Source organism: Orcinus orca, chromosome 5 (assembly GCF_937001465.1).
Source record: "Orcinus orca chromosome 5, mOrcOrc1.1, whole genome shotgun sequence".
Classification (NCBI taxonomy): domain Eukaryota; kingdom Metazoa; phylum Chordata; class Mammalia; order Artiodactyla; family Delphinidae; genus Orcinus; species Orcinus orca.
In genome coordinates, this window is record NC_064563.1 from 79308352 (window position 1) to 79332426 (window position 24075).

General features: G+C 48.3%; 1 protein-coding gene across 8 annotated transcripts in view; it reads right to left on the reverse strand.

The window, feature by feature from the left end:
• KALRN (kalirin RhoGEF kinase) overlaps window positions 1–24075 on the reverse strand; it is a 653035-nt gene that overhangs the window by 119409 nt on the left and 509551 nt on the right. For all 8 annotated transcript variants that reach the window (XM_049710431.1, XM_049710430.1, XM_049710429.1 and 5 more), the window contains exon 34: window positions 16601–16847. In XM_049710431.1, coding sequence (XP_049566388.1) covers window positions 16601–16847 — 247 coding nt within the window. The remainder of the gene's footprint in view (window positions 1–16600; window positions 16848–24075) is intronic.

The following is a 24075-nucleotide window of genomic DNA, read 5'->3' on the forward strand; positions in this document are numbered from 1 at the left end:
TAGTTCTCTCTTCTATATCACCAAATATAACACCCATTTTGCTGTTCCTGCAAGCCCAGAGCAGAAAATGGCCAGTACCTTCAGCCCTTCGAAAAGTGAACTTCGTTTGCTTGTGATCCACTGTCTGGATGCTATGATACAAGAGTCCATATTTGGTCTACCCACCCAATCCGCCTCCTTGAATACTTTTGGGGCACTCTCATAGGAATTCAAAAATGCTTCAAAGTTGCTTGGTGAGTAACCAGTTCCTTTTTTACTTAAACCTTCCTGTGGGCCTTTGTGTTTAAGTGACACTGGATCATCTTTCCATCATCATCTTTTGCAAGAGGCTGACAACATCATCGTGTAGAAACTGGCTTGAATTAGATGTCTGAGGAAGATTCAGCCCTTGCTTCAGAAATCAGAGTCCTGGAAACTATTAGGTAAATAATAAGCTTCGAGGATCTATTGTACAACAAAGAGAATATAGCACATATTTTATAACAACTATAAATGGAGTACAGCCTTTAAAAATTGTGAATCACTGTGTTGTACACCTGTAATTTATATAATATTGTATAACTTCAAAAAAAATCAGAATACAAGTAGACTTTAAAGTAGTCTTAGTCTCTATGAAAAGGAGCCATCAGGCATGTTTCCATTGGTCCTTATTATAACCCAGGAACCCATCCTACTGTCAACTTCAAGGCATAAAATCATTAGGAACACCTACCCATCTTGAATTGATATGGTCAGCACATTTTGGAGAATGGTTAGCCATCAATAACCCAAGAGTCCCACTGCCATCCTCGTGTGCCTTCCAGAATGATACCAGTGATGTCTACAACCCAGCGAGGAAGTCTTGAACACTACTGGGACACTGACTGATTTCAGACCAATTCATTAACTCAGCAAACACTTACTGAGTGCCTACTATATGCCAGGCTCTGTTCTAGGCACTGGGTCTACATTCACGAACAAAAACAATCCCAGTCCTTGTGGAGCTAGCCACTAGGACAGATTCAACAATGAACGTGAAAGAGAAGGGAATCAATGTCAGATATCTGACCAGGTTTTGAGTTGAGGGATTTAAGAAAATAGGTGCCTGAATCCTCTAACTTACATCTAGATGTTGTAATTGTCCTCAGGACAATATGGAGGGGATGGTAGGGAAATGGTTTTTAAACACAGATGCTTAATAGAATCATCAGGGAAGATTTTCTAAATTCTAGGTATTAGAATTTTTTTTTTAAGGTTCTCCAGGTGATTCCAGGGTGGAACCAAGTTTAAGAACCATTGATGCCTGGGTCTTCCTCCCTCCAACCCTCTCAAGATTCAGATTAATTCCCCTCTGGGTGAGGCTGGCCATCAGTATTTTTTTAAAGCTCCTCAGGTGTTTGTAAGATGCAGCACAGTTTGAGAACCATTGGTGTGGTGTGCTGGTTCTCAAACTTGAGCGTGCATCAGAATTACCTGGATAGTGAGTTCAAACACAGATTACTGGGCCCGCTCCCAGACTTTCTGATTAAGTAGGTCTGGGGTGGGGCCTGAGGATTTGCATTGCTACAAGTTTCCAGGTGACGGTGATGTTGTTGGTGCAGGGGCCACACTTTGAGAACCATTAGTTAGCAAAGTCTCTCCCATCTGTTTATAATCTACACCCCCTTCTCTTTGTAATAGCACCTTGAATTTTCTTTGAGGAACCAGCTCGCCTCCCTTCTCAGACCATGTCTGTGGATGTAGTTGGCTTCCTCCCTCTGTCCACCCTCCACTCTAAGGATGGGCCCATGACCCGGGCTCGGCCAGCCAGCCACAGGGACTGGTTCAGATTTAGCCCGTGACTCCATTTCAGCCAATGACAATAAATCGGAAGACCTTAGCAAGAGCGACTGGGAAAGCAGCAGTCCCTTCCCAGAAGATGTCTGAGTTGGTGGAATGTTCATGTAAAGCAGCTGCAGGCCATCCTGCCGTAACTACATAAGCAGAAGCTGCCTGAGAATAAAGCCAACATGGAGGAAAGAGATGCAATGAGAGAGAGGTAGCGGGTTGTGTGTGAGGTTTGATACCATCACCTGAATCCACTTTTCCTCCAAAGTCTTATCTATCCCTGGACCTTATCTGAGCCCCCCAAGTAAACATCTTCTTTTGTATAAGGCAGTTGAACCTCTATAATCTCAAGGTTTTCAAACTCCACTCCACCTACTCCCACAGTTCAGGTTAAGAACCTCTGAGCTACAGCAATATCTTTGGAGTGTTCCTAATTGCCAAACAGATGGTTCAATCTTATTCTTATTTTTGGCAGTTTGTCTTCAGTTATGCTTCCGGTCAAAGTCTGTCTTACATGAATTAGGCTCTCTGCCTACCGATGTGTCCATTTTATCTCATCTCCATTTCCCACAACAGTGAACCCCAAAGGATTCCTGCTGGTCTCAGCCTGCACACATACTGGGCCCAGTATACCACAATGCTGGGCTTGGTACCAGGGACTAGTGGGTCTGCCCTCTCCCCCCAAGTTAGCCACAGGCTTCAGGAACGCTGGACCATGACCTCAGGCATCTGCCCTTTTCACCAACAGACATGTGTCCAATTTTGTCCTTTAGACTTATTCTCCTCAGATTTGCAGGAACTGAGTTTTTCAAAATCACATTTATCCAGATTTCTTATTGAGAGCTCAGCCCAGAGAGAGAAGGCAATAGCAACTGTGCCGCAACTCAGGCCTAGAGATTCCTGTGAGAACCTTCCTACAGCGACAAGTACAGTACACGCCTTCTCCAGAACATGCCAGGTGAGGGCTGTGGGCGTGGTTTCTGGGGACTGTGGGCAGCTCCACCCCAACCGGTCACTTACCTGCCTTTTCCTCCAGTAGTACATCTCTCTTCCAGCACCCACTCCCAGATTCTGATCCAGATTCCCATCTAGAGTTTGTAAAAAGCTCTGCACGTGATTTCAGTAAGAAGTCAGGGCAAAGGACCATGGACCTTGGGACTCTGGGATTACTTCCTGCGTGGTACCTACAGAGTTTAGGGAGCACCTGGACTCAAATGTTTTCACTTTCTCAGACTCTGACATCCTCCCACGACCCGTGACACTCTCTAGTTACTAACCGCATGCTCCTTAACCCTCATCTTCCCTGTGAACTGCCTGATGGCTGATACCAGGGTGGTTCATAATTTTCCCCATATTATCCTGTCCTGGCCTCCATTTCTGACTGTGGCTTAAAACTCTGAGGTTCTTGTCAAGTACTGATCATTTATACAACAAAGAGTTGGTTTTTGAATATCTACAAGTCACTAAGTTAACCTGTATATGGGAATTTATAACGGGAAAATTATATGAGAAACAGAAATTGAATAAGACTGTTCCCTGAGCAAAGACAAGAACGAGGTGAGTTCTAGGAAAGCAGTAGGTTCAATTTTTTTGTGGCAGAAAAGGGAAACTGGAGGCAGACCAAGACTGGACATAAAGTAGAGGTTTCATCCTTGTGTGAAGAATAATAATTATCAGTGACCAGAAACACTTATTGAAAGAAAGGAGGTGCAATTTGTACATTGCTTCTGTATTTAATTAGAACTCCAAATACGTCTTTCAAAATTGTATAACGTCCATGTGGACAACCATTCCCAGGTTATATGTGTTATTTTAATAGTAACGTCTACAGGAAAGCATGACTGCCAGCATTATGCATAGTAATCTCTTCTCCTAACTATACCTGTTTAGTGTGGTCTAACCACTGCACGCCTGCTGGCCCCGTGGACGCCTCCATCCACCTAGCGACAGCTCCCAGACTCCAAGGACTAAACCACCGCTGAGCTCGTCCAATCTGCCTTCAACTATGCCCTGCAAAGGTGTCCCTCGCTCCCTCTCTGCCTGCCCAGCTGACAAGTGTCTGCCTGCTTCTGGCTGTCTCACTTATGCGCAAGAAGCTTAGCCTCGGCTCGCCCTCTGGTTTTCAGGAAGGAAGTACGCCTGATCACCCTCTGGACTGAACCAAGCCCCAGGAAAGGGTAGTCCAGGCGACGCTGAAAAGGCTGTGGGGTTTCACAAAGGACCCGGGTGTCTCCCCCAGAACCACCAGTGCTCATGCTTTTCTGGGGTGGATCTGCGGGCAGCCAGGACGGGTTCCTGGAGATCCGAGCTCAGCAGGAGACAAGCTATTTATCAAAGTGAGAGATGACTGCAGCTGGAGTTGCTAAAAACAAACCACTCCAGGTTTATCTACTTCCAAAAACATTCACTTCTAAGTAGGTCAAAGTGTTCCCAAACTCGGACAGTCAGAAGTGCCCGTCTATCACTCTGAGTTCCAATTTGGGAAGGCTTGCCGTTGCTAAGTGTCCACTATGAGGGATGCTATTTTCATTCCAACTGTCAATGCCCCCTCCCCTCCCACAGGCAGAAGTAGCAGCTGCGGCAAGCATGTAGATTCATGGGTGCAATGAAGAGGTTTCTGACACATTAAATGCAAAGTGGATTTTGCCTTGATGTAACTCAGGTCAATTTAAGGAAGATTTCATTAATAGGAGGGAACGTGGAAGACACTGCCCATCCTTATATTTCTGAGTTTTCAACCGTTCCAGATAAAGGAGAGGTGCTTAACCCATGTGTCCCCAGAGAAGATTTCCCAGGAAGCAGGATTTCAAGGACTTTCTCACTCAGAACTCCTAGCATCAGAACATCATTCCCTATATCCCCATCCTCAGGTTCCCCTGATAAAGCTTTGGCCGGTTTCCTCTACAGTTCTCAGGGGATGGAGGACACACTGAGCCTCGCCCTTCACACATGAACTCTCTCAGGGGTCCCTGATTCATGGTCCTTTCTCTTCCCCTCCCCCCCTCCTTCTTCCTTCCTTTCCTTCCCTCTCTCCCTTCCTTCCTATAAATATTTACAGTAACTTCTTTTATGCCAGCTACTGTTCTTGATACCAGGGACAGAGTAATGAACAAAATAGACAAAATCCCTGCACTTGTACAGGAAATCTAGGGGGGGGCAGTATGGGGAATAGACAATAAACGTTAATAAATATGTCATGTAGCGCCATAATTGCAATGAGGAAGAGTAAAACAGGAGAAGGGGTACACAGTGGGATGGAAGAGGGTGGGAGTGAGGGAAGACCTCTCTAATCAGGTGACATTCAAGCAGAGATGTGAAGGAACTGTGGTGACAGCCATCCAGGTATCTGAGGACCTGGAGTGTTCCAGGCAGAGGGAACGGAAGGGGTGGGTGCTGCATAGCAGAGTGTCTGGCTCAACTGGGGAAGAGTTCAGTCAGGCAGGCTGGTCAGGAGGTGGTAGGATTTGGTAGGAAAAATATGCCCCTCGCCACAAGGATGTCCGCACCCTAATCCTCAGAAACTGTAAATATGTCACCTTACACAGCAAAGGGGACTTTGCAGATGTGACTAAGGACCTTGGGATGGGGACGGTGTCCTGGATTATCCAGGTAAGCACAATGTAATCAAACGAGTCCTTAAGAGCAGAGAACCTTTCCCACTGTTGTCAGAAGGAGATGTGACTTTGGAAGAAGGACCAGAGGGATGCAACGTTGCTGGCTTTGAAGATGGAGGAAGGGGCCATGAGCTGGGGAATGCAGCTGGCCTCTAGAAGCTGGAAATGGTGAGGAAACAGCCTCTCCCCTAGAGCCCATGTTAGACTTCTAACCTACACAACTATAAGAGAATAAACGTGTGTTGTTTGAAGCCACTAAGTCTGTGGTAATTTGTTACAGCAGCAGAAGGAAACTAAGACAGAGGAGATGAAATCAGAGAACAGGCTCTGGGGCGGGTTCTGCAGGAGCCTCCTTGCAGCCACAGAAGGGACTTTGTTATTACTTGAAGTGAGACAGGGGCTATGGACTGTTTGAGCTGAGCCCAGGCCTCCCCCTGCATACGGGAGCCAGCAATGGTTAATTATCTACGTGCCCACCTGTGTACAAAAGTAGGCACCCATACCTCCTGTGGCCTTCAGGGCCTTGTGGAGAGTAAGGCAAGTGGATGTGGTATCAGAATCAGTGTTCCTGGCTGGGGCTGGGGGACAATGGTGGGGAAACTAGGCAGCCCAGTCCTATCCCAAAGGCAAGTACAAGAAAAGGAGCAGGCTGGTCCATGAGTGGACAGCCTCTCTGCTGCTGGCGGGCAGGGAGCTGGTATGAAACATGGCGAGACTCGCAAAAGGAGCACTCCTCATACATGCTGCAGAGTTTGGGTTCAGACTGCAGTTTCAATCCTACAAGGGTCCTGGAGGAGGGGTAGCTGTTTTCAAGGTCTGAGTGACACAGGGAAAGGCACTGAGGTGGCCTGAGGAGGATCCTGACACTGGCTGGCCAAGCAGCATCAGAATCCCGCCGCTGAGAGCTCCTGAGGCCGAGCCCTGCAAGGGCTGTTCCTCACGACCTTTATGATCCTCTCACCTGTGACCTTCCCTAAGCAGATAGGGTGGGCACACCCCCAGCTATGCGACCACTGTCGCTCCTTCTCTGCTTCCCAAGCCACATCCAGTGCATGTCATTTCTGGGTCGCCTGCTCTTTTGTGGGGAAAGTGGTTTCAGCTTACCTAGCTCTAGCAAGAGAAAACGGCATCATCTTCTCTTTGGGGAAAGTTCTGTTTTCTGGAGTGACCTCCTCTCTGTCATCTATCCCCAGCTTCTCCTAGGCAAGCACCACCAGTGGCAACCTCTCCTCTCTAGTTGAATCTGAGGCTCTCCTTTTAGCTCTGAGCTCCACCAGCGCTGAGCTTGCTCACGAGGCTCCACGGAGCAAAGATGCTATTTAAGCCTCACCCTCCCTCCGCTCTGGACGGTAAGAGGCATCGTCCTCACGCAGATGTCACAGATTTACAGTGGACACCAGGAGGCATGAAAGTGCTGTTGAAACAGGTGTTTGGCATGAGCTAAGTCTCAGCAGGCCAGCTATGAAAAGGAGAGGGGCAGGATCTCTGCAGGGGGCCCCAGAGACATCAGTTCCTTCTCTTGATAATGCAACATCTCCTCCTGTGCCAGTCCTTCTTGGAGGACGTGGCCTGGCCTGACATTTTCCTATTTGAGGCCTTGATTCCAAGCCCTTTGATGTCCTAAATAGTATCAGAAAGATGGTAGCTGGTCTTAGGTAGGACATCTCACCCAGAACAAAGTAGTCTTGGGGCAATTTCTAATTGTCTTTGCTGCTCCCTTAGTTTTAAATGGAAAAAAAGGAGGGAAGAGTGTGGACTGAATGGCACCTATATCTCCCTCTTCCTGAAACTGTCCTGGGAGGGCTTCCAGTTGGTCAATAACTATTGAGCCATCTCTGGCCCATCCTAACATAGACAGGTAAGTGGAAGAAATTCAGTTAAAAATAAAATAAGGCAGTTCTTACAAAACTGCCCTATGCCCTTCTCCTCTTTGAATTGACGAAGGACACCTTCATACCCAGCCCAACATTCAACATCTCAGCACAGCCCTCCTCACATAGGTTGGCCCATCTCTACGGTGTGGTCGGAATGTTACCTTTAACAACCAGAGTTAATCACTGAAAGAACAGGGCATTGAGAGGTACAAGTCAGGGAATAAGTTGAATTTTCAGCTTAAATATGTCGTATATAATCTCTACCCACTGGGTAGAAGACAAAAGAAAGTTAGAAAAGAGGAGTAAACCATTATTTCTTGGGAAATCATAGAGCCAGATGGACCTGCTGTTGGTAGACTGCAGAAAGGGCCCGGAGTAGGCCAGGAATGGAAACTGAGAGAGAGGGGAGGGTGCAGAGTAGAGACAATGTCAGGCCTTTGCAAAACCTATGGATGGAACTAGAAACAGAACCTTGACCCCTTGACCCCTGGAGAAGATTCAGGCTGGAAATACTCTAGACACCTCCCTACAGAGGTATCAGAACTAGAACAAAGGGCAGGCAGGGAAATTAACATTCATTGACTGCCTCTAGGGTGGTAAGCATAGGCTAGAAGTCTAACTCAAGGGAAGTGGGCATTATTGCCCATTTTATAGATTTTAAGTATCTTGTCCAAGGTTATCAACTAGTCAGTATCTGAGCCAGGATTCAGACCCCCCAGATTTTCTACCCCGAGACTCTTAGTTACTCCACACCTCTCATCATGTCATTGTATGGTCTACCACATACCATTGTAAAGCCTTGTGCATAGCAGGGTCGCTTTTGTTTTATTCTAAACAATTAGCCTGCACACATAACAAAAAGACCAACTTTGCAGTTTAAAATCACTTTTCCTTAACATTGCCTCCTCTGAGCTTCCCAGCAGCTCTGAGAGATGGGTAATTTTTATCAGCTTCCCTTATAAATGCAGAAACCAAGATGAAGTGAGTTTCTACTCATTCCACACCCTGTCCTCTTCCTGGCCCATGTGACACCCTGAGTACAAAGCCCTCCCCTGTTTTCTCAAAGATTTGCAAGTACACGCCTATGAAAAAGACAGGCTGACTGTAACGTATTAGATTGAACCATTTAAAATTGCTGACTTGCAACCAGTTTTGACTACCAAAATGGCAATTTCATGTGGTTCAACCTAATAAATTGGACCTCAAAATGAGGATATTCATGCTATGCCTGGATGGATTAAACATAGGATACTTAGGCTAATCACTTTAGGTTGCTAAAGTGATTCTCTCCTGATGTGGAGAGAAAAAAAGCAGACGTTTTAGAACTGGAAGGGATTCTAGAGGTAAATCAGGAGGATATGGATAAAAGGTAAAAAAAATGCTACTTTAGAACAAGTAACAATATGAATGACGGCAGGGAATAACCAGGAAAAAAGACGAGCCCATTGAGAGCCTCAGAGTGGAAGGCAGTTACCACTAAGCCTGAGCCCAGGGAAAAGGAGATGAGATCAGAGGTGTGTGAGAGACCAAGGCACCGATGTGCAGGGGTAAACAGTATGGAGGTTCCTTTAAAAACTAAACACAGAGTTATCATATGATCCAGCAATCCCACTCCTGGGCGTATATCCGGAAAAGACGAAAACTCTAATTTGAAAAGATACATGCACCCCAATGTTCACAGCAGCACTATTCACAACAGCCAAGACATGGAAGCAAACTAACGGTCCATTGACAGATGAATGGATAATGAAGATGTGGTATATATATATATATATATATATATATATATATACACACACACACACACACACACACACATACACATACATACAGTGGAATACTACTCAGCCATAAAAGGAATGAAATAATGCCATTTGCAGCAACATGGATGGACACAGAGATTATCATACTAAGTGAAGTAAGACAGAGAAAGACAAATGCCATATGATGTCCCTTATATGTGGAATCTAAAATATGACACAAATGAACTTACTAATGAAACAGAAACAGACTCACATACATAGAAAACAAACTTATGGTTACCAAAGGAGAAAGGGGGTGAGGAAGGGATAAATTAGGAGTTTGGGATTAACAGATACACACTTCTATATATAAATTAGATAAATGACAAGGATCCTGTATAGCACAGAAAACTGTATTCAGTATCTTGTAATAACCTATAATGGAAAAGAATCTGGAAAAGAATATGCATACCTGAAACTAACACAACACTGTAAATCAACTATACTTCAATAAAAAACCACACACACAAATAATCACCTTAAACAATCTAGGATTGTTGAATTTAATCCATAATGTTTTTTTCTGCTCTAAGGATTTAATAAAAGATGTATGGAGAAATTGATAGGCTCTAATGAAATTCTCCCCAATGAAAGAAGGGTCTATCATTTTAGATGCAAATCAAATTACTTTGTTCTAGATGAAGATCAGAAGCGGCTGGAGAATGAGAATTAGGGCTGGTGGGTTTCAAGTGGGGGGCTGGGGAGGAGGGCATAGGAGGAGAATGAGCAGAAAGGACCTGGATTTCAGCACTGAGTAAGAGGAATTTTCCAACCATTAGAATTGTACCAAAATACAACAGTCTTCCTCTATAAGTAATGAGCTCCCCGTCCCTGGGAGTGCTCAAGTAATGCTTGGCTGACCACCCAACAGAGACTTTTTTTTTTTTTGCGGTACGCGGGCCTCTCACTGTTGTGGCCTCTCCCACTGCGAAGCACAGGCTCCAGACGCGCAGGCTCAGTGACCATGGCTCACGGACCCAGCCGCTCCGCGGCATGTGGGATCTTCGCGGACCAGGGCACGAACCCGTGTCCCCTGCATTGGCAGGTGGACTCTCAACCACTGCGCCACCAGGGAAGCCCCCAACAGAGACATTTTAAGAGGGGGTCCTATATCAGGGGAGAGAGTGAACCAGAAGACTTTCAGGGTGCTTCTCAATTCTACGATTCTAAGAGCCCACAAAATTCAATGTTCTGAAGTAAAATGAAATCTAACCAAGGACCACTTCTACTCAATTCTAAAAAGAAAAATTTTAAATTCTAACCTTTTATAATTCTGAAAAATGACTAGGAGCTCCTTTTAGAGTCTCTACAAATACATCTCCATCTATCTTAAAGCACACTTTTCTTCAAGAAGTGTCAGCCCTCAAGTTAATTACATTTCTCATTCAAATGTATTAATTTTTGGTTTTAGTTATTCTTATTCAATAGTGACTTTTAAAAACAACCTTACCACTATTTTTCATTGCAAACATACTGTATTCAGTTATGTTACTCTTAAATAAAATTTTGTAAGCTAGCATGGAAACTTATTCCCATCCTCATCCATCACACTTTCACATATAATTTTCTCCTATGGGGTGGGGGGTGAGTCCTGGATTTCAAAGTGGCTGCCTCACAGCTGGTCAATTACAGATGTGGTCCTCTGCAAATGGAGTAGGAGTGGAGACCAGCAAGCTGTAGTCTTAACACGTCACTTCATTCTTGAAAGGCAATGTTTGGGGACTATTCATCCTTCAATTTGTTTTCTCAGCTTCCCGTGGTACAGCCCCATGGGTGGCATTATGGAGTAAACGAAAACCGTGAGAGTTTAGTTGTTGACTAGTTGCTCCTAATGCAGAATTACACTGAACAGCAAGAGAGAGAGACTTGTAGTAGACCCTCCGGAGTCGGTAGACGGGAGGAGCCTGTAAGTGTCTGCATTTCATAGCAGAGGAGATAGGAAAGGCACATTTTGGCCCCTGGAAGCAGAAAGTGCAGGGGGTTCCCATCCTGCAGTGAATCTGCTGGACAGGCTGGACCAGCTCCAGCGGTTGGCTGGCCCCTAGCGGAGCTGGACCCCATTCAGCCTGCTAGCCAGAGTGCTGCTCGGGGCCATTCTGCGCTCCAGCCAGGGACACCAGGCTTTCTAGTGGGCAAAGCACACACAGGATGAAATCTGTCTGCCGCTACTGCCCATAGGGAAGGGAGCACAGGAGGCCAGAGGGGAGAGAGAGAGTGGGAGGGCAGTATGTGCTTCCGTGTATACTGGGCTCACGCTCTCTCAACCTTCACCCAGCTAGACTGGTTAAATCCAAGGGAGTCGAGTCAGGGTGAAGGATAATAAACTAAAGTAGCTGTCTCAAACGCCTTCAGACTTGGGAGGTCGTAGAGCATTGTGAAGAGTGAGACCTTGGGGAATGGACAGACCTGAGTTCAAATCTAGATCTACCACTGGTAAGCTATGGGCAAGTTACCTGATCTTTCTAAGACCTGGTTTCCTTGTCTGTAAAATGAGGAAAACATTAAAGCATGAACCCAGAACCTGGCCCGTAGTAAGACTCCATCAACGTCAGGTATTTTTACGAGTTGACGTCACACTTAATATAAGTCCACAGCATCACAGACTTGCCCAGCATCTTCAGGCTGTTGGCGGTACATGCCTCCAGAGCCCATTGTTCTCCACTGCTCCGTACCTTCACACCTTCCCCGGCCTGGGTAAGCTGTTCCTAAGGCCATCTAGGTGATGACAGGAGAAGGCATCAGGAGACCCCATGACAGGACTCCCTGTAAACAAGCCGGGATCACCATGGGCACCTCTCCTCCAGGACATCTGCCCCAGGGCTCACCTGGCCCTGGTTTAGTTTGGCTAAGCAAACAGGCGTTTCCTTATAGCTTCTCCAGGTGCTCAGCTGGAGCCAGGGCAAAAACTGTACAGGAAAAGGAAAGGAACACAGGTATCCTATAGAGCTGGGTGGAGAAGAACCTAGACTGTTTTTTGGAACCTGGGGCAGAAGTACCTAGGATCAATGCTTTTTTTAAAAAAAACATTTTTAAGGGTACCGTTCAGTGGCATTAAGTACATTCACAATGTTGTATTACCATCACCATCATCCATCTCCAAAACCTTTTTCGTCTTGCAAAACTAAACTCTGTACCCGTTAAACACTAACTCCACATTCCTGCCCTTCCCCCAGCCCCTGGCAACCACCGTCCCACTTTCTATGAATTTGACTGCTGTAGTTACTTCACATAGTGGAATCACACAGTATTTGTCCTCTTGTGTCTGGCTTATTTCACCTAGCACAGTATCTTCAAAGTTCATCCATGTTGCAGCATGTGGCAGATTCTCCTTCCTTTTTAAGACTATATAATATTCCATTATATGCACATACCACATTTTGTTTACCCATGCATCCCTTGGACACTTGGGTTGCTTCTACCTTTGCTACGAACATGCGTGTACAAACAATACCTCTCTGAGTCCCTGCTTTCAATTCTTTGGGGTATACACCCAGCAGTGGAATTGCTGGATCATATGGTAATTCTATGTTTAATTTTTTGAGGAACCCCATACTGTTTTCCATAGCAATTCACCATTTTACTTTTCTACCAGCAGGGCACGAGGGTGCCAATTTCTCTACAGCCTCACGAACACCTGTTATTTTCTATGGTTTGTGAAAAAAAATAATAGCCTTCCTGATGGGTATGAAGTGGTTTCATACTGACCTGCAGTTCCCTCATGATCAGTGATGTTGCCCATCTTTTCATGGGCTTATTGGCCATTTGTATACCTTCTTTGGAGAAATGTATATTCAGGTCCTTCGTCCATTTTAAAATCTAATTGTTTTTTTGTTGTTGAATTGTAGGAGTTCTTTATATAACTGCATATTGCCCCTACCAATGGATCTTTAAGTCCCTCCTAAGCCTGACACTTGGGGGGGGTGGCAAACCCCTAAAGCAGTGACTCTCAGCCCATTAGAATTACCAAGGAACTTAAAAAATACTGATGCCCAGGCCCTTGGAGGCTCTGAATTAATTGGTCTGGGGTGGTGTGTGAGGCATCAGTAATTTTGAGTCTCCTCCAGGTAGTTCTAAGATGCACCCAGAATTGAAACCACCACTACAAAATCTTTGTCCCTTGGGAGGTGCTGCCCTCGCCACTTACTGCTGAGAAGGTGAGAGGGGATTAGGAAGAGAATGACTAGGTCCACAGGGCCCAACCCCGGGGAGAAGCTCTACGATGTCAGGGGGGCATTAAAATAAGAGGAAAGGCAGGCTGCTCTACTTTGTCACACAGTTCCACCAACAGTGCTGCCGCAGATATATCAAGAGGAAACAAGCAACCACTGTCTCCTGAGAAAGCACAGGAGGGAAAGACTGGAGAAAGGGCCTCCGGCCTCCAGGAAGCCCAGCAGGCAGTGTGTGTGGTGCAGGGCAAGGAGGCGGGAGCCCTGGGTCTCCTCCAGCTCTGCCACCAACTATCCCTGTGACTTCGGGGAAGGCACCTTGCTTTCCTGTGCCCGAAGTTGCCCCTACAAGAGAGGACTGGCCGGTGCAGTGGTTCTCAACCCTGCTGTCCCCTGGATTCACCTGAGGACCATTTGAACAACTCTGGCTCACTCCGGAAATTCTGACCCCACTTGTTATAGGTGGGGTCTGAGCCTTGTCATGTGGTAAAGCTTCCAGGGCTAGGTGGCCAGGCTGAGAGCCCCGCTCTAGTGGTTCTCCAAGTCCCCCCCCCCGTGCTGACACGCCAGGGCTCTTCTGCCTCTTCTCCTGCAGTCATGGCCTGAGCACTCAGCACATCACACGGACACCCCCTGCTTCTCACAGCCCGTAGGAGCACTGGCCTGACGCTCCCTCGAAGGTTAAGAGCACCAGTTGCCTTCTGAGGACTGAACAAGAAATGGATTCGGACCTCCAGCGACACCGGAGGAGGCCCTGTCCTATTCCACAACCCCCGAACGTCTCATCTGCAGTCCCACTGGGCATAACTTAGAAGGTGGAGCATCTGCTGGAGACAAATCTGTTGGAGAGGAGAGAAGGCCAGGTGGCCGGCAGGCAGCCAGCTGGATGGGAGAAGGGACAGCTTACTGAATTTCTGCTGAGGCCAGTGCTCTGGGCAGGCCCTGGAGAGAGAGGGACGGGCTCTTCCAAGCTGAGGCGTGTGCATCAGCACACAGACTTCCAGCAGAGGTCTTGTTAGGGCCATAGTGATGCTCCGTGGAGGACAGAGACTTAAGCCTGACTGTGGGAAGTCCGCGCAGGCGAGATGCCAGTGAGAGCTCACAGGCTGTCATTGGAAGGCCCCGCCTAACTGACTCATGCTGGGAGAGAGCAAACGGACTGCCAACAGGAAGACCCAAGGAAGTGGGTGATAGGCACTGGAGATTCTGACCCCACTTGTGGTAGGTGGGGTCTGAGCCTTGTCATGTGGTAAAGCTTCCAGGGGAGGCTAGGTGGCCAGGGCTGAGAGCCCCGCTCTAGTGGTTCTCCAAGTCCCCTCCTCGCGCTTGTAAGAAGCCATGATGGCGTCTGAGGCAGCTGGAAAGTTCTGTGACACACGCCCTGTGTTCTCTCTGACCTCTAGCTTGCACCCCACATCCTCAGCTCCATTTTCAGTGAACTCTCTGCTAACTCCCCTCCCTCTGCACTACTTACCCTGAATGCCCCCAGGTCCCCAGCTGAGCCGGGCCAGGGAGGGATGCACCCAGCCAGACACCAGGGAGGCCAGATCTAGGGCAAGAAGCCTCCGGTCTCCCCTTGTAGCCAAGCCCTTCCTGACGGACCAGCCCACACTTGGACATGAGTGACCAGTTAGCCTTGCCCAGCAAATAAATCGCTGTCCTTGCTTTCGTCTCTGGAGAGAGAGTTTCTAGTCATTTTGCTGAATAATCTATGGAAGTGATATAAAAACTGTAACTTATCATGACACTGAGGATGTACTGAGTGCCAGGCACTGTTCTAAGTGTTTTGTGTATCTTATTTCATTTCAGGTGCACTATTCTGACCTCTTTGTGCCCATGTTTTCCCCACGGTCAGACTTCAAGCAGAACCGTACTCCCGGGACCCCCGGCTTTTCCCTCGCCTGGTCCCGCGAGTTTCTCTAGGGGCTGCTTCAGACGGCTGAGAGCTGCACCTGCAATTACAGATGCCACACAACTTCCTGACACAGAGAAAAGGCGGAGAAGCGGGTGGTGGCTGAGCCGATGGAGGGGAGTACAGGTACGTGTGGAGGGAGGAGAATCAGGTTTTAGTTGCCATTCTCCGGATGGAACCCCCGCCCCGCCCCCCGCGAGGCCCTTGCAGCACCAGAGCCAGGCAGCACCAGTGATGCAACCTGCTAGAGCCACCTCGTGGAGGAGAGGAGGAGGTCGGGCTTTTGAGATGGACCCGACGGAATTCCAGCAAGGAAAACATTTCACAAGGTAATTAGTTCTTAGCATCAACAGGTCTCCGGGGCGACCCTTGTCCCTTCCTCCCAACAGAACCAGGTCCCTCCCTCTTCCCAGCCCGTAAATACCTAGCACAGGTCTGCATGGAAACCCTGACGCAGGTTATCTGACCAGTGACAAAAAGAAGCTCAGAACTAAGAGAACGCTGGGTCTGTCCCTCTCTGGGCCCGTTTCCTCCATGTACAACGAGTGACTTCAAGGCCGCTGCCAGCCTGGACTTCTGAAGTCAGTGGCTGTCGTACTCGAGTGCATCAGAATTCCCTGGGGACTCGTTAAGACACAGACCGCAGCCACCCCCGCCCCCCGCCCCCTGCGTTTCTGGCCCAGAAGGTCTGGAGTGGGTTCTGAGAAGTTGCATTTCTAAAAGTTCCCAGGGGATGCTGACCCTGCCAGTCCAGAGACACCCCTCGCACTGGAGAATCACTGTTTTCAGTGGTTCAGTCTGCCCAACGTGAGAAAAAGCGAATAAACGAGCGTGCGGAAGGAACACAGAGCCTACATAAAACAGAAGCCAAGGCTCCGGCAATCTGTCTGTCAAAGGCACGTAAATGAGTGTCTCAGGCCCTGGCAGGGCTGAGCGGAAGGTCAAACCTGTCGTGGTTGTGCCATGTGTTCCTCTGCAGTTTGCTCGGTCCTTTGTGAAACATGAGCAGCTGGGTAGGGGTGAGGGGGCCGGGGAGCCTGCAGTAGCTGTGGAGGGGGCGGGGGTCAGAGGAGAAAGGAGGAGTCTAGGCTTTGGGCCATGGGTAGAAGAGGACTTTTCTGGAGGTTGGGTGATACAATGGGAGAGTTAGAAGAGATCTTAGGGGTCATCTAAGTCAACCTTCATTTTTAAGATGAAACTGACTCAGAAAGGTTAAATGACTTTTCCAAAGTCACATGGCCATTCCATAGCTCTTTCCCTTTAAGCTCGCAACCTACTTTCTTCACGAGTGGGTCCCAGAGAAATCCCACAAGGTCAGAACGGGTTCCTGAGACAAGTGAGTGCGATGATGCTCTTCTAACAAGCAGGCCACGTCCCCAGCAACCTCTGGTCCACATCCCTCCCCACCCCCAACCCCCGCCCCTACCTTTCACCAAGGGGAAGAAGCAGTCCATCTCCACGCTGCTTCGGGAGTGGGAGATGCACAGGGCGCTGCTGGGGACCAGGCCCTCCTGTGGGGGACTCCGTTCTGTGGTGCGGACCAGACACCAGCCCGGCCGTTCGCTCGGCCGCTCCAGCAGTTCCACTGTCTGTCCCACCTGGATGCTCAGCTCACTGCTGTGGCCTGCGTTGAAGTCCTGGAGGACCACGGTCAACTCACAGCCGCCAGAGAGCTTGGGGGTGGGGTGGGGGTAGAGTAAAACATGAAGGCGTGGGGGGAGGAGATGAAGGGGGAAGGTGCAAAGTGTGCATGAGAACAGAGGAGAGGGGGAAGGAAAATAGAAAAGATGGGATTCAGGGTGTAGAGAAGGCAGAAGATGGGAAAGGGAGTTGGGAACAGAAAAGGAAACAAGAAAAAAACATGAAATTAACACAGTGCCATTCAATTACTCAGCTGTTCTCCCTGCAGCAACAGTCTAGAGCCTGCCCAGAATGGGGCTTTGCTTCTAATTCCTTCTTGTTCCAGTGGAGTTCTTTTCATTATTCCTTTACCAAGCTTCCAGCTAACTGTGTCCTCCAACCCCTTCCCCAGTACTCCCTTTACTTCTTCCAAGGGCTCCGCCCCGTGCCCCACGCCTGCCTGCACTCCCAGGCCTCGGACTCTTCTGGGCATCATTTCCAACTTGCTCACTCTCACTTGACTCTAGTTGATATTGGGAATCATGGAAGAGAAGACCTCCCTTCCTTCTCCGCCCTGCAGCCCTCCCCATCCCTACCCTGCGCTGGAGCTACCAGCATAAGCAGGAGGCACTAGTGATACAAAAAAGAACGAGCCTTCAACTCAAAGGCAGAAGAAGAAGACTGTTTACCTGGAAGGGGAACAGAATTGTTTTGCACTAGTGATATAAAAAAGAACGAGCCTTCAACTCAAAGGCAGAAGAAGAAGACTGTTTATCTGGAAGGGGAACAGAATTGTTTTACACTAGTTCAGCCTCTGGGGACCAGGAGGAAGAGTGGAAAGATGGGCAGGGAAGAAGGGGCACATCTTCCTTAGGAACCGTCCTTAGTGCTCCAGCCTGTCCTCCCTCCAGGCCTGGCACTGCTCCTGGGGCAGAATCGATAAAACTGGGCAGAGAGACCCCGAGATAGGAACACCCTCTACTAGCTGAACACTCAGACTTTCACTCTTACCACGAGAAACCATTAGTTATTCATTTGTCTTCTAGAACTCAGCGTAAAGCCTCCCTCTTGGAAGAGCTGCTGCACTTAGGGGCAGGGTGACAAGGAGGGAAGGGGAAGAAAGGGAGGCCCAGGGGCCTGGATCGGCAGCCTGTTCCTAAGGTTTGGGGGAAAGCCCCCTACCACCTCCAGGTAACTCGCTTTCAGTCTGCACATCTCTGATTTAAGCCTTTAGGGCCTGCGCTGTCTGCACCAGCAGCCGCAGTAATGCACTAGTCCAGATATGTTGGGTAGTTACTTCAAGCACAGTGAGTAGGGAATCAACAAGCTCAGCGTTCAGGACGGTGAGAATTTTCTATTAAAGGAAGCTGAATGTTACCGTGGGCTTGAAAAGGTTAACATGACGCGTCAGACTGACGGTTGCAAAATGTATCATCACCAACCATAAAGCACGGAGCCCACTCTAAACACATCTCTACGGACGGGCACGGTACTGCCGTTGGGCTTAGATCAAGAAGAGAAACTTTAGGACAGAAGGTGGGAGATGGAAAGAGACAGAAGAAGAAATACACATGGTTCTGGTTCCTTTTTTTTTCCGTTTAACTTTCCTGGTCCCATTAAGTGCACAGACCCCACTACCCCCCTCTCCTGGTGCTATCTTCCCTGAAGTGTCATCTAGAGAAGGGTGTCATGGGATGGGAATACCTCAAGTCTGAAGAGTGCTTTTACCGTGTGTAATGTACCTTCACATACATTATCCATTCCACCTCTACCTCTTGTATCAAGAAATTTAAGCTCAGAAATGTCAAGATCAGTGGTTGGAACATTGAGTGTGCATAACAATCACACTCAATGGGAGGTTATTGAAAATGCAGATACTCTAGCTGAGCCCTCCCTTGCCCCGGCCCCCAATTACAGGTTATGATTCAGGAGGCCTGGGTTAGGGTCCAGAAATGCATATTTTTAACAAGGAAACTCCCCTCCCCCTGAAACTCACGATTCTGAAAAGGGGGTCCTTGGGATACTGTTTGAGAAACACTGCTAGATGGTTTCCCACAGTCACCCAGCTAGGCTTGAACCCAGACCTCGACTACAAATCCCACGTTCCTTAAACCACACACCACAGGGCAAATTACATATTTTCAGGTACGTTTGTGGTTGGAGAGGGTGGGAGCCACGTGGAGAGAAGAAGACATCAGTGGCTTGAGCTACTGCGCCTCTCAGTTTGCTTTAGGAGACCTCCATCAGGTCTCTTAAGCTTTTTGGATTGCAATTCTTTTTTTTTTTTTTGGCTGTGTTGGGTCTTCGTTGCTGTGCGTGGGCTTTCTCTAGTTGCGGCGAATGGGGGCTACTCTTCGTTGTAGTGCGCGGGCTTCTCATGGAGGTGGCTTCTCTTGTTGCGGAGCACAGGCTCTTGGCGCATGGGCTTCAGAAGTTGTGGGGTTTTTTTTGGCTTTAGAGTGCAGACTCAGTAGTTGTGGCGCAGGGCCTTATTTGCTCCGTGGCATGTGGGATCTTCCCGGGCCAGGGCTCGAACCTGTGTCCCCTGCATTGGCAGGCGGATTCTTAACCACTGTGCCACCAGGGAAGCTCTGGATTGCAATTCTTGATGAGTCTACACTACATATGAAAAACTGTATCACTGAAACACAAATTGCACTCTGATATTCTGTTTAACTTTTTTCTCAATCGCTGGTGGCATCCCACTAAGTTGATTCCGCTTTCTACGAATGGACCATCTGTAGGGTGCTAGGCTAGATGACCACGAAATTTCCTTAACTCTGAGAAGCTCTGTTGCTGAGCTGTTATGCCTCCGTGGAGGTCTCCTCTGTGCCACCCTCAGGTACACAGGTTCTTTCCCGGGACCAAAGGTGCACAGGGCCCGAGATGTAACCTGCAGCCTTTTCAGGGCCGGATGTGGCCCTCCGCAGACTGCGGAGGCGAAGCAGAGAGGGCCTGAGGTTCTGGCTGCAAAAAGCCCGGCGGGTTCCCAGACACAAGGTTCCCTGCCCTCTGGGGCAAGGTACAGCCAGACCCAGCCATGGGCAGGTAGGGGGCCAGGGTTGGTTGGGGTAGGAGAGCATAGAGCCAGGCTGTGTGCTTGTACAATTCAAAGATCCAGGTCCTGGAGAGAAGCCTGGAAACACCACGAGGTGCTGCTGTCAGGCTGCCCCATCCAGAGACACAGGAGGAGGTGGAAGATGACGGAGGGGCATTTCTGTGGTGCTCAAGCTCTAGATCCAGCCAAACCCATTATGAGTCAAATAAAGGGTGGATGTCCCGGTTCCTCACGTCAAGGGCTTGGTCATAGAGGTTACTACTCGGGGTCCCCACCCAATGGCAATAAGGGAACTCCAAAGAGTGGCAGTCGAGCGGGTTAGGAGAAATGGATGAGGCAATGGTCAGGCATGGCTGCCCGCCGAACAATCCCTTATCCTCTCAGCAGAGCAACGGGGAAGTTATAGGGTACACGGGGGACTTGGGCTTCACACTTGAGAAACACCGCTGCAGAGAGCCCACGATAGAAACAGTACTGGGAAGTTCTAAGAGTCCCTGCTGCTAGGGGAAGGGTCACGGGCAGAGGGGCCAAGAGATCTTTGAGGAATCTTGGCACACTTGAGGCTTTTCCTAGCAATCCTCAGAGTAATTCATTCAGGCTTCGCGCTTTACGTCTTCTGGACTGCGATGCGTCCCACCACCTACTGAACGTTAATTACACAGAATGTGCCCCTCATTAACCAATAAACCCAAATCCCTCACAAATCCTGAACTAGCAGTTGCACAGAAAAGTACACGTGTTTCTCTTTTCTTTCTGTCCGATTCTGGCGTGTGTCTCACAGAGCCCCAGGACCATTATTTTCTCCCCTTCCTCTCCCCATTTCCAAAGGACCAGTGGGTGTGTCCCCACCTCACGGCTTCTCATGGCCTTTGTAGTGAGTGGCACCTTCAGAAGTTCCCACCTCCCTCCCTGAGCTAACTCTCTGGTCCCAGGAACTTAAATAGGTTTATCCAAACAGCCTGTTGCAGAAAATGCTGCAAAGAACATTTCTCGCTTTCACCTAATTCTTTTCTTCTCCATAGCCATTTAAGAACTGTTTTCATGTCCTCCTTTGCAAATCTTTAGGTTTCAATTGAATGTTTCTTGGCATATTCATTTTCTAATTTCCCCTTTTAGGCCTGCAGATTATTTTTCACATCTGGCTTCATTTTCAACACTCCCTGGGCAGAGATGTGACCCCTTTTGTGCTTTCCCAACAAAAAAAGCTGCCGCATATTACCTGTCTCTCAGCTGTTCCCGTGCTTGACTAACTAACCACGGAGACATGGATGGAGCTGGAAAACCACTGCCCATTTACCCTCTTTGCCTCCCTGCTGGGCTTGTCGTTTGGCCACTGGACCCCTCCCTGTAGAGCCCTTCACAGCTGAGGCAGCACAGAAGCCCCTCCAGCTTAACACTTTCTCTCTCTGTCTCGCAATGGCTATCTCTCCCACATACTGACTTAAAGATGCGTCAATTGCTTGAATAGCTGCTTCCTCCTGCTTTCCCCTAACCAGCCTCCACTCCTACCCCTCTGATGCATCTTTCCTCCCCTCCCCTCCCCTTGCCCCATCCTCCCATTTCATGGCTCTAAACTTCGACTACTGTCATAACTTCCTCAGGACCCCTGGCCCCTCTTCCCTGCTTTGACTACCTGCTCTCCCCCCTGCTGCCAGCCATCTGTCCGCAAATCCTGTGTTATCTTGGCCTCACCCTTCTTCACCTGCAGGCTTCACTCTGTAGATCTGTCATCAGGCAACTTGCTGACTTTCCCGGCACTTCAGATGCCCTGCTCTCCACTGAGCTGAGTTACGTTCGTCCTCAAAGAAGACAAAGCTACTACGATCAGGTCCTCTCTCTAAGGATTTCTCAAGAGAAAAGCAAGCCTTGTGGTGTAGATGCTTTTTACCGACTGAAACGTAAGCACTTGACTTTTCTCTCCATTAGCAGAGTCCCTGATTTCTCTAAGATGACCCCTCAGTAGCCTATTTTCTGTCTTTTCACGATGTACGTTGGGTCTTTTCTATAAGCTCGTTGGTTACGCTCTCAATGAACAACATTCCCATTTGAGGGGTGTCCTTAGCCCCATCTCTCACCACCACGGAGGTCAGAGGTGACTCGGGCACCAGGAAGGGCTATCATGCATGCCCTGTTCAAAACTCTGAGGCCGCATCGTGGTTTTGGATGGATACTTAACTTCCAAACATTGATCCCATTCCAGATTCTAAGACCAAACTTATTCCTGCTAGAGAAATGTTGGGAGCCTTGACCTTACAGCACAGACTCAGCATGGGGTCAGGTGTGTTGGAGTCTTTTCTGATTGTACCCCAGTTTCTGTAATCTCCCATCTTTCTCCCTTCACAGTGACCCCCAGCCCCCAGTGAGTCTCAGTCTGGCCTTGGCATGAGTCTTTGGGTGAGGCCTGCTAACCTCTTTGATGCTAATTGCCACTTGGATCTCCTTCCATTGCCCCTGAGTCATCATCTGATTCTTTTGCTTCCTTTCCCAGTCTCCCTCCTTTCTGGGCCCAGCCTTTCTTGGTGGAGCCTGTTCCCTTCTTGCCTGGGTGACATCGTCCTCCACCCTCTGCGAGGCTTCCCAGAGGGCAGCTTAAGGAGCACCTGTCCCTCAAGTTCCTCCCACTCCTCAGTGACAGTCGTGTGGCCCTCTTTCCAGCGTGCACAATGCTATACGCCAGAGGAGACTTCATAACCACCCCTGGTTCTTGCTCATATTCGCCAGAAACTATTGCTTTCATGTAGGTCCATTTTTGCTCGGTTACTATTTGGAGATTAACTGAACCTCCTTCTTGTATAAACAGTGTGAGCTAGATCACCCCTGTGAGCTTCCCCGTGTTACAGAGGAAGAACATGATTACTCCCTGCGGGGTTTCCAGTGACATTCAGAAACACAGGAATGTACCCCTCCCCACTCTTGTCATTTCAGGCCCTCAGCTTCTGTGTGCTGTGGTAACCTGATTCTCCCAAGGCAGCACAGCCTAGTGGTAAGGCATATACTCTGGAGCCCCTCACCAGCTGTGTGACCAGGGGCAAGTTATTTAACCTCTTGGTCTCAGTTTGCTCATCTGTAGCATGGGGATCGATCACAGTACCTAGTTCATAGGTTGCTATGAGGATTAAATGAGATGCTTTACAGTATCAAATGAGATAATACTTTTAAATACTTTTAAAGCACTTAGGACAGTGCCTTGAGCAGAGTTAGCTCTCTAAATGTTTAAAAATAAATTCCAGAGGTATTAATTATTTAAATTTGAAGGGAAAGTTAGGAGTAGAGAAGAAATGGAAAAGATAAATCAATTTGATGGTACATTTGCCTGGAAATAGACTGTACCAGATGTATATATGTATTAATTATGTCATAAATTATTATGTAAATGAATATTTTTTTCCCCTTTCAAAAATCTTAATGGAGTCTTGCCCTAACCCTGGCCAACTAGAAGAACTGACCCTAGCTGTCTAGGGAAGGCGACACGGACACCTTCAAGAATTCCCCAAGTCAGCACGTGCTTTTCCTATTAAAAACAAGGGAATGGTGGGACCCCAGACCCCTTTATGGAAAATGAGGATTCACCACCTCCTTTTCATTCTGCACTGCTTTCCATGAACGTTACATCTGAAGAAGCTCTCCTTTCCTATGAATCTAACTGGGCACAGTACCTGCCACCTGACTCTACTGCTAGCTGTGATCATCAGCTCCTGACACAGCCTCGCCAAGCACTAGGATCTGATGCTCCGACAGACAGGGAATCATGCTCAGGAGTGCCCACCAGGTAAGTCAGACTTCCTGTCCTGGCTGCCTGGGCTCCGACTCCCACATCTAGTTCTTCCGCGATGCTTAGGCAGTGCATAGAGTTCTGTGAACTAATGTCTACATGTGAATGGCAATGCAGGAGGCCAGGGCTGGCCCAGAAAAATGTGAGGTTGGAAGGTGTCTACTTGCTGCGGTTGAAAGGACACAGAGAAGGCCTGCGAACTCCTGTTCAAAACTGTCGTTCTCTCCCCCAACACCCGCTATGCCTGCTGCCAATACCTGGAATCCCACCATCAGAGATTAATCTCATTTCATTAAGTAATATCCCTTTCCACGAAACGCCTCAAAGCAGAGTGTGTTTGGCAAGTAAAATGATGAGAAGCAGTATACGGGTAGCAGGCTGTGGTACTCATATGGCTTTAAGCATGAAGATGTTCATAACAGCATTTTTCAATGAGAAAAACTTCACAGCT